We start from the raw sequence: 11,474 nt of genomic DNA, 5'->3' as shown, positions 1-11,474 counted from the left end.
CCTTATTTGCCTCTGCCAAAGCTATGTATTCATCTTCTGTAGTAGAGAAAACTGCAGTAGGTTGCAACATAACCTTCCAATTAATGGAACCACCAATCATGGTAAAAATGAAGCCAGAAGTAGACCTCCTCTTATCCAAATCACCTGCATAATCGGAGTCCACATAGCCCTGAACATTACAATCATCAGTACTTTCAAACAGGATACCATAATCAGAAGTACCACGCAAATATCTGAAAATTCATTTCACCGCATTCTAATGCATTCTACCTGGATTAGTCATATATTTGCTTACAAAACTAACTGCATATGATAAGTCCGGTCTACTACATACCATACCTTACATCAGACTCCCTACTGCACTGGCATAAGGCACACTAGCCATATCCAACTTATCATCATTAGTAGAAGGACACAGTTTAACAGACAACTGAAAATGAGCAGCTAGAGGTGTACTTACCGATTTAGCCTTATACATGTTAAACATTTCCAACACCTTCTCAATATACTTATCCCATGACAACCACATCTTCTTCTGTTGTTTGTCCCTCTTGATTTCCATGCCAAGGATCTTTTTAGCTACACCAAGATCCTTCATCTCAAACTCATCCTGTAACCTGACTTTCAACACATTCAACCCATCAGTACTGTTAAAGGTAATCAATATATCATCCACATATAGCATAAGGATCACATATACACCACTGTTAAGCAATATGAAGTAAACACAACTATTATAACTACTTCTAACATACCCAATCCTCAACATATAAGAATCAAACCCCTTATACCATTGTCTAGGGGATTACTTTAAACCATAAAAAGACCTATTCAACTTACATACGAGGTGCTCTTTACCTTGTTCAACAAACCCCTCATGTTGCTCCATAAAGATATCTTCCTCCAACTCACCATGAAGGAAAGCTATCTTTACATTCATTTGTTCCAAATCTAAATTATGCATGGCAACCAATGCTAACAAAGATCTAATAGAAGCATGTTTAACAACAGAAGAAAAGATTTCATTATAATTTATACCTTCTTCCTGTTTGTATCCTTTTGCTACATTCCTGACCTTATATTTGATCCCTTCTGATTCTGAAGTAGGTTCTTTCTTTCTGAAAACCCACTTACAACCAATCAGTTTCCTGTCCTTGGGCTTCTGAACCAACACCTAACTGTCATTCTTATGAAGAGACTCCATCTCCTCAATCATGGTTGTAGTAACTCGAACCTGAAAAATAAAATAAAAATGAATAAAAGAAAGAAAAGAAAAGGAAAGGATTTTTAAAAAAGAAGTCAATGGAGATTTGCTGACGAACCAAGTGGCTACATCGACAAACATCCTTCTTTGGCCCGTCGACAAAGATTTATTGAGAGAGGTTTTAGATATTTTTGAGATTCGTCAACAATTGCACGGCTTCATCGACGAACGTTCTTCTTGGGCTCGTCGACGAACCCATGTGTCCCTCCCTCCCTCCCTCCCTCCCTCTCTCTCTCTCTCTCTCTCCTCCAATCCGGCTCCATTTTACCCCGTTTCGACAATCGAAAGTTGCTGCGATGATCCCAAGGAGATTCTCTACAACTTAGCCGGAACGGATTGCTGATTTGGGGTTTTGGGGCACCATCCCAAAATCAGGATAAATGAGATATTTTAGAGTTTATGTGTGTATTTGGAGTATACTAGGAAAGGTAGTAAATGATTTTTTATACTGGGTTTGAGTTGATTTTATTGGGGATAATGTAATTTCAGGGTTTGAAGTTTTGAACACCTTGGGTGTGGTTAGAATTTTAGCAAGTTTTTCAGGAATCAGGTAAGAGGAATTAATTATAGCAAGTTTTACTAAGTTTGAATATGTTAAATTAGATTATACAAATTTATATACTTCAATGCCACTGCTTCTATCTATTTCATCTCCACCACTTGCACCCAATACCTCAGTTTTCACTCTTCTCAACTATCCTCTCTCAGCTTCTTCCTCTGCTTCTATCAACAAAGATTCCATGGTGCCAATCTGCCTTTCGAGCTCAAACCAGAACCAAACCCCCCTCTGCCTCTTCGTCCTACACTCGCAAGGAGTATATTTTCATGGTCGGCGCTAGAATCGCTAGCCTCGCCAAGGCACTTTCCCTTCACAGGTTTCACCTACCCAAATCTCCAAATCCAAAAAGAAAAGGCCCTGAATTGTGACAGTTGATGTTTGGGTCATTGGTGAACCTTCTCAGGAATGGGCGGCGAGTGTTGAATGCCATGGGGGTGGGGAGTGTTCTCAGAGGCCAGCTTCTTGAAATTCAAGGGTAAGGTGGCAATCTTCCTTTCAAGATCGACCCAGAATCAAATCCACCTGCCTCTCCGCCCTACACTCGCAAGGAGGATACTGTCATTGTTGGCATTGGAATCGTTGGCCTCGTCACCACACTTTCCTTTCACAGGTTTCACCTACCCAAAGCTCCAAATCAAGAAAACAAAAACACCCTAAATTGTGACAGTGTTTGGGTCATTGATGACCCTTCTAAAGAATGGGTGGCGAGTGCTGAATGCCACGGGAGTGGGAAGTGTTCTCAGAAGCCAGTTTCTTGAAATTCAAGGGTAAGGTTGATTTCTTGTTCTATTTTTAAGTTTGCTCATTGATTGGTATTAGAAAAACATCAATAGCCGCTGGAATCTGCTTTTTTGTTACATGATTAATTTGATCTGCAAATTGTTGCCAAAATGATGAAATTTTGTTGGAACTAACAGATGGAACCAAGTAGATTGCCAAGGTCACTTAGTTAGCGTTCAAGTTCCCCCTATTCTAGTCTTATTGTTGCATAGCTCTGATTGCATTAATCGCCTTCTTTTTTCTTTTTCACTTTGCTGATCAGATCAGGAGATGGTAAAGGAATGATGTTCTTGATATTCTTAAACTTAAAAATTTTGTACATGGGTTGTTCTTATTCACCTTGTACAACTTGCAACAGATTGCGATTGCATGCAACAGGATCCGATCTCATATAGCAAAATGGATGGGGTTCATGTTGTGCATTATGCTTTCTAAGGGCTTGGATTCAAGGCATAAGCCTTTCATCTAAATTAACTTTGACATCTTTCAGATGTTCATCAGGTCCAAAGATTATTGATCCATTCATGTTGAAAGGGCAAGCTGGAAACTAGTCAGGAATTGACCGTAAGAGCTATTGAAGATCCTAGATGACACTCCAGAAGACGGTCATTAGAACTTCGTTGGTAGACCGATGGCTGTGGCCAGCCATAAGCCCTCCCGTTTCAGCTAGCAAAGCACCAGCTAGCGTTATGTGGCACCCAATGACTCCCAATCTAGGGCAAGGTGCTTTTTGTGTGTTGGAAGAAGCAGTGGGTCTGGCAAGAAAGCTGGTGGGTGCTACTAAGTCAGACCTGCATCCGTGGAAGATGCATCCCTGTGTGTTTCCCTTAACAATAGATACAAACCTCTTGGGAGCCCATACTGTTCTGTTCGAAACAATGTCATCATACCTGAACTTGCTCAGCTTGAACCATTGTTGGAGCATACAAATTTCATATATGAGCCTCTATATTAGAGCTAGAAGTACAGATTCTGGTTCACAGAAACATGATCCTTGGGAAACATTATGTGGTTCAAAGCTATTGGTCCCATCCTGATCCCTTGAAACTAAAGCCATATTATATGGTTCTTGGTTCCTTGAACAGTTCCACACAATTTTTTCTTGAATGTTAAGACATAGTGTTTATATAGTGTAGATGTTCAATAAATTATGCCCTTTAGGTCATTTACATTATTTTTATTATGCTTTTACTTTTAACTACTGTGACTTGGAAAAATCAAATACAAGAATGGGGAAAGGGGAAATTGCACACCAGAGTAGATTGTATAGGCATAAGTTGCTTAAAGGGTCTGCTTGCCAGGAATATATCTCATTCACTAACAAATTCAAGAAATGCCACTTACGAGAAAGGAGAATGCAACCATGAAAGATAATAACTTAGGAGTATCAGGGTGTCGTTTGACTAAAATTTCTTTGGAAGGAGCTTAATAACAATGGGAAGATCAGGGAAAAGAGCTCTGTGGGAATTTTTGTACTAGCAATTCTAGGCCTAAACAGTTTTTGGAACTTCTAAACAAATTCCCATTCCATTCTATTCCACTAGAGATAAATCTTTATATTCTAAACAGTTTTTGGAACTTTTAAACAAATTCCCATTCTATTCCACTGGAGATAAATCTTTATATTCTAATATGGTATATGCTCTAAATTTAAGAGTATGACTTAATTTTTTTGTGATTTGTAAATATACCCAAAGTGCATATTCATGATCCATATACTATTGCTTTATTAAGCAAAAAAAAAAAAAAATTAGGCACATTTTTTCCCTCTAGTCTTCCCTGTAAATTTGAAGAAATTTTCTTCTTTTTTTGTATTTATTTTATATTTTTTAAGGTTTTACACACTCAAATTAGCTCACAATGTTTTAAAAGTAAAAAATAATAATAATAATAATAATAATAATAATAATAATAATAATAATAATATGCATATAAATGTTTAAAAAGATCAATTGCCAAACCCTAAATTATTCAGAATTTAAATTCTTATAAAATTAATTTGGACTGATTTGCAAAACTCAAATGTTAATTTAGTGTTTAGAAGTGAATGTTGATTTTCTTAAATTCCAACTCACATCAAATAGTTGTTTAAGCTATTCTCCGTTCCTACCTAATCCACGTTGAAGCCCACACCAACAGAAAACATGTTTTTGAATGTGAGATGAGTATAAAAATCTTATCACATCACAGATAATCGAAAATAAAACATGTACTAAGAAAAATCACAATCAAACAAGCACAAGCATAGATTTAATGCAGTTACACCAAGGTCCAGTTTATAAAATAACGTGGTTACTGATATAAGAGACTACACCTGTCTTCAACAAGTTAGGCAAAACTGGCCTCCAGAGCATAAATACTCCAGTCATGCTCTCTGGTGAACTTGAGTGTTAGTTCTGTACAATTCTTTTATGGTTTGGGGCCTCCAGCTCGAAGTTCAGCTTTCAAGAATGTCTCTGTACCATCATCATCCATAAGCAAACCCTCAATTTGGAAACAATGCAATCACCCCCATAGAATTTGTTTTCGAAGTCATCTTTATCAACATTATCAAGTGCCGTTGAAATGATGAAGACCACAATGTTTAAAAGCTATGATGCCCTTAATTTGAATTTCCCTAAATATTCCAAAGAACATTAAGTCCATGTTTCAGGAATAAGGAAATATTGAAAAATGATGTTCAATTGCTCATGACATGCAAATTAAAGAGAGACTTGCACGAAAATTGAGTAATCTAATGGATGCATAATAATTAAGTGTAGAATTCCAATGAAATGGTTATTTCAAAAACTTAAGAATAGATTGTAGTCTATGTACCTCAACGGTACAATTGACAAAACAGAACTAGATTTCATTTATGAGTGGGGTTGGCCGAGAGGTAGGTGGCATCCACCCTTGTCCCAGAAGGCCAGTACAATGCCCTCCTTTTAAACCAAAATAAATAAATACATAAATAAAAAAATTAATTATATTTCCGGTTGCATGGAGACAAAAAGGGTGACCTGCATAAGAGGATCCCAAGTCCCATCAATATGCAGGTTTTGAGTAAGGTCGGATGTGAACAGCCCTAGCCTACATGAAAATAGACTAGCTGCAACTCAAATCTATGATGCCCAAAGCACAATGGAGCAAGCTTCTGCAAAATTTGAAGATCTTCCCTTCACCAAATAATTGTTTGTGTGAATTGGGGGTTATTGGAATGTTAATATAAATTCCAAATCCATCAGCCTAAAAAGCAAATGAATCAGGCTCCATTTTGCATTCTGAAATTTTCATTCTTCACGGCCAGACACACAGGTCTAGGTTGTTATGAAAGCAGCTAAATTTTTCCAATGCCCAAATATGCTTAATAAGTGATACTACAGGACCAGAAAGGAAGAAGTCATTGTCTGATACCCTGATCAATGAGAAGTGAGCAGAACCAGAACATCTATACATGATGACTACACAATTTTGATTTCTGCCCTTAGATTCCCCCCGAAAAAAAAGGATACATAAAAATGTTTATATGAGAAACTAGAAACTGTTCAAGCTATCTAGTACTTAAATTGTACAAACTAGTTGCCAGATCTCATAGAAAAAGAAACAGAAAGTTAATAAATGGGGTCATTGTGTTGGTGCGCCATAGTTTGACACTTTGACTAATCAACAAATCGCTCAAACAAGGAAAATGATGAAATTAAAGAGTCACATGTTGCTATCTGGTACAAAAAATAAGCAATTAAGAATACAAACCAACTAAACTGAACAAACCAAAATAATTCGGTCAAAACAGTTTTCTGAACCAAATATTTATTATTCAGTTCAGTGGTCGGTTTGGTTTCCAGAAAACGGACTGAGTGAAAACTGAATTGTTTGCATAAGAACCAGTGGAATGGATTATGTTACTCATGTATACACCCCATACCAGGCCCGACTGCAGCTGGCCAGCCCCACCATACAGATTACGGACATTCAATTCAAAAGTAGCAGTTAGTCTTGTTCAGTTAAGCTTAAATTCCTCCTCCTTCCTCAGTTGATTTGTGTCAATCGTCACTCTCACACTCTCAGAGCCTTCATCTCCTCACCTTGCCAGGCACAGTCTCTACTTGTCCCTCGGGACCTCGAGCATCAGTCTCAGAGTCTCACTTTGTTCTCATCTCATTTAGTGTAATCTTCAACCTCATCAGCCTCTTCAGAGCCTCAGATTCCTTATTTGGCTCAGTCAGGCTCCTCTTTTCATTCAGCTTTAGACTCTCAATCCAAATAGTCCCTCCTCCTTCCTCAACCACACCTCATTTGGTTTGATAAGACAGTCCTCAATGGCTCATCGAGTCATCCCGAAACCAAATTTACAGGTAATCTTCATTTTATGTCCTTTTGTGCGTGATTTTTTTTTTTGGGGGGGGGGGGGGGGGAAAAAAAAAAGTAGTTATATATGATTATCTAAGTTTGTTTATTTAGGTAGATCATGTTTTGCTTGTTTACAAGTTAAATAAGATGGTCTAATAAATTAATAAGACGTTTGATTTTGCATGGAAGGTTTGGGAACAAGCTATTCAATTATGCTGGAGAGAGTTAGGTTTGTCCAAGGACAGTGGAGGAGTTTTTGGCAATATCTTTTGCTGGGTTTAGTGGGAAGAAGGAAGGAATTGCATTATGGAATTGTGCTTTATTTTGCAGTTTTTTTGGGGTTTGTGGAAGGAACGTAACTTGCATATATTTTCAGGGAAGAAGTTATCATATTTGTTGGTATGGGAGAAGGTTCATTTTCTGGATTCTTTATGGTGTGGGGGTAAATGGAGACTTTTCAAGGGGATGTGTTCTTCAGATATTCAGCACGATTAGATTCTCTTCTTAGGGCGTGCTGATTTTCTTAGTGCTGCTCTTTACACTTTTTAGTTTTCTCTGGGGGTTCTCAGATTTTGTTAAGGAGATGTCTCTTCTCCTGATTGTACAATCTTTCTCTATCTGATGAATTTATTTTGCATAAAAAACAAAATAAAATAACACATGTTTGAGGTTCAAACAAGAAGTGAACCTTGCATCAATCCATGTTCAGCATAGCAAGGCAATTTCACACTTGCAGGCAATGCAGTTGCAAAATTGCAGTGCAATTCGGTTTGGTTTTCAGCACTGCAGAACTGACTGGCGGTGAATCTGTGTACTCAACACTTGATTGGTCAAATGAGTCGTACAAAAATATATGTTCATTGTCCTTTACAATTGGATGAAAATATGTAAGAGACATGGTTGATTCCTTCAGTTGACTAATGGGGAAACTACTCAGCTAAGAAAAATAAATCAAACTGACCAAACATTTTGCACATGTGTGTGTGATCAAGTTTAAGAAACTTGCACTCTATGTGGCCTTGCATGGGTCGTGCAAGTGGCTAGTATTCCTATGTTGCCAGACCAAGATTCAACCAATCATATTAAACGTGGCTTAGTTATCAGTTTTGATTGAATAGAAATAAATTTGGATATGAATGTACACCAACCAAGTGATAGAATTAGTAATAAGACACTCCTATTTATAGAGTTGGTTAACAAGTCCTACACATTCAAAGACTCAAAATGATGAGATTAAAATAAAATATGCAGGACTCATATTGCCTTTGCAAGAGAAATGGAAGCAGGATGAGCGTGTGTTAGGATGGGCGGGTGGTTGAGAGAGAGATTGCATAGAGAGTAGACATATAAAGTTGTACGGGCATGACAAAAATTAGATGAGACTGTAGATGAATTATTGGGATTACGACTATGTTTAGGAAACAATAAATTAAACTACAATTGATACATGTGTTTGATCTTGATGAAGACTCACTTATAGTGAGATCCCATTCCTAATTTGTGACCATAACTATGCCCATCTCCTAAGAGTCCTATTGTCCTAACCCTCTGATAATTATAGTTTTAGTCAAATCAAAACTCCATGAAGACAAGGATTAGAACATAATAGGATGAAAGGTAGGAAGTCACCATATGGTGAAATTCTCCCTTCCGTCCCATCATATGCTAGGTTGAAGATATACAGCGGATAAATAGGGAGACTAGAGCAAGGATAAAACAATATAAAATAACAATCTAAACCATTCCTAATAGAATAGACAATCTCCTAATGGTCCGGGTGGAAACAAAAGCTATCTCTTGGCTAGTGCATATAAATATTCAAATTTCTTCCTATCCAAACAAAACTAAGGACAAAGCCACCTTTAATGTAATTGGTCAAGTTAATATTAATGCATGTGGTCAAATGCAGGTGGTCAATTACCACACCTAAATCATGCTTAGCCATGCCCCTTTAACTCATGTTAGCACCTATCAATTATTGGCCAAGAAGAATCTTGGCCATGTATGATAGGAATACTAGTCGTGTACATGGTCCATGTAAAGCCATGTGAAAGCCACGTTAACACAAGTTTCTAGACCATACTTGGGGCTTGTTTCGTATTGGGGTTGTGGTTGCTACTGCTGTTACTATTGAAGGTTGTGGCTGAAAAAAGCAAAGGGGCGTTTTGGTATCACTAATAAAAAATTGTGGAGAAAAAAAAATGCAATTTGAAAGCTAACAACCAGTTAATATTTCCAAAAGTGAAAAAAAAAATAAAAAATTCATGTTCATTTTTGTACTTGAATCTAATAATAATTAAAGGAAATATGATTTAAATAACAAAAAATGCAAAAGAATATATATTATAGAATATTAAAATAAAACTGGAAAGTAAATATAAGTATTATATTCTCACTGTTTAGTGCTCTAAGGACAATCTTATTGTACATGACAACTAAACAATGGCAAAAAAGCCTTTTTGAATGAATTCTATTGTTCTGTCAAATTTTTAGAAATTTTATGGATGTTTTATTTTGATTATATTTTAAATTCAGATGGTTATTTTATTTAAATTTTCACTAAAGAATTCATATAGAAGGAATGATTCAATCCACAAAAATTAATTCTAGATATATATATATATATATATATATATATATATATATATAGTGTGTGTGTGTGTGTGTGTTTAATTTTGTACGTTTTGTACTAAGTATTTTAACTTCATAATTTTCCTCGGGCGAGTGGTTTCCAAACTGGTCAAATTATAGCATCAACAACTGAGAAGCTATTTATATCTATGAAAATTGGAGAAGAACCAAATATTAAATTAGTAATAAACTAGACAAAAACACTTTATGTCCTCAATTCTAAAATACTCGCGAACAGAAAATGGCATTTAGGTATTACACTGAGCAAATCAAACCCTTCAAAAGAAATTATATAAAAACAACGCTATCCAATAATTTCAAAGTATAATATACCACAACGATGGCGTTGTTAGCTTGTAAGATAAGAATGAATCAGCTAAATGACTTGTTCAGAAGTTTCTCGTGCTGCTGGATTAAAGAAGAACTAAAATAAAATAAAATAAAAATCATGAAAATTTCAACTTCCTCTGCCTTCAAATCTAACATAAACCCCCAGCAGAAAACTGACCAGCTGCAAATTAACAGAACCTACCAGCAATCACAATCTTCAACAAACAAAAAATAATGATAGTTGGTAGCAATCCAGCTCTCGAGAATTTAATGAGCAAAATGATGGCGTCAAAGGATGAGATCAAAAGGAAAATAAAAAAGCACCTGGGGTGGAGAAGAACCAGAGGATGAGGGCGCAGAGAAGCAGAACAAGAGGGATGAGGTGGACGGCGATCTCGGCAGATCTGAGACGGGACCTCTCTCTCTTTGCGGCCTGGGAGAGTGGGTTGTAGGTGGGCAAGTGGTCGGAGGAGGGTCTGGAGCTGTGAACCGGCAAGGAAGGCGGCGGCTGCGCCGATAACTCATCGGAGACTCGAGACGCGCTCGCCGATCGATGCATCTTTTAGATGATTGATCGAAAAAAGATGGAGACGCCACGAAACGGAGAGATTTGAAAGTGAGATATCAGGATATGAACACGGCTCACAGAAGAATCGCCTGCTATGCTATTTGGTCATTGGGTCAATTTGAGTTTTGGTATTTGGAACTCGGGTTCTATTGCCAGGGTTTTTCCCTCTTTGCTTTTACTTTTGTCTTGTATTTACAGCCCCTATTTACATTTTTTTTATTTTTTATTAATGAAATTCAAAAAGTTAATAGTAAAATATTTAAATAATTATTCCTAAATGTTTTCGTAATTAGCCCCTATTAACATTTTTATTTTTTATTAATGAAATTTAAAAAGTTAATAGTAAAATATCGTGTCTAGTAATTATTAGTCATTGTCTTCTATGTCGTCTTCTTTTTTCTCTATTATTGTGAATTTGAATTTGTGATTTCTAAAATATTAATTAATCGAGAAACCTTTGATTTATATTTATATTAAATTTAAATAAGATATAATATAAAATTAAATTGAAATTTGTTAAGTTCGCCTAAATGGGCATTAATGTCCTATCCAATTAAAATTTTCAACTAACACATGCACATGGCGAAATATGATTGGTCTCCTGTACCAATTAGCATTTAGCTTATATATCGGATGATATAATATTTTCATATTATGTATGTATATTTAGGTAGGGGTTCAATGAATTTGGTTATTTAATTAAATTAACTGAAAAAATTTAGTTAAAAAAACTCACTAATCGAATCGACCGAAATTTCATATTTAACCGAACTCAAAACCGATCAAATTAAATTTCGGTTAAATCGGTTAATCGATTTAATATTTTAATATATATAAAATATAGATTTTTAATATATATATAATATAAATAATATAAATAGTACACATAAAATATTAATATATATAATAGATAATAAATAAATTAAATTTTAGTATATATAATATATAAATATTTTAACATAATATATAACTATTTATTATTAATTTAAACTATTCGGTTCATTCGGTTA

The 11,474-nt window shown here is 35.8% G+C and overlaps 1 protein-coding gene across 2 annotated transcripts; it reads right to left on the bottom strand.

The window, feature by feature from the left end:
* Window positions 1-4,750: 4,750 nt before the first annotated feature.
* On the bottom strand, window positions 4,751-10,620 carry LOC131164555 (uncharacterized). Of its 2 annotated transcripts, none has more exons than XM_058121832.1 (2): window positions 10,221-10,620; window positions 4,751-5,220 (listed from the first exon to the last, which is right to left on the bottom strand). In XM_058121832.1, the coding sequence occupies exons 1-2, from the start codon at window positions 10,453-10,455 to the stop codon at window positions 5,195-5,197; spliced, it is 261 nt and encodes an 86-aa protein (XP_057977815.1). In that variant the 5' UTR covers window positions 10,456-10,620; the 3' UTR covers window positions 4,751-5,194. The 2 variants fall into 2 exon arrangements, with proteins under 2 accessions (XP_057977815.1, XP_057977814.1); XM_058121831.1 differs by having other exon boundaries at window positions 4,751-5,059; window positions 10,221-10,587.
* Between the last annotated feature and the right edge of the window lie 854 nt (window positions 10,621-11,474).

This window comes from Malania oleifera, chromosome 9 (assembly GCF_029873635.1).
Source record: "Malania oleifera isolate guangnan ecotype guangnan chromosome 9, ASM2987363v1, whole genome shotgun sequence".
Taxonomy (NCBI): domain Eukaryota; kingdom Viridiplantae; phylum Streptophyta; class Magnoliopsida; order Santalales; family Ximeniaceae; genus Malania; species Malania oleifera.
This window is presented reverse-complemented; position numbering and strand designations above follow the sequence as displayed.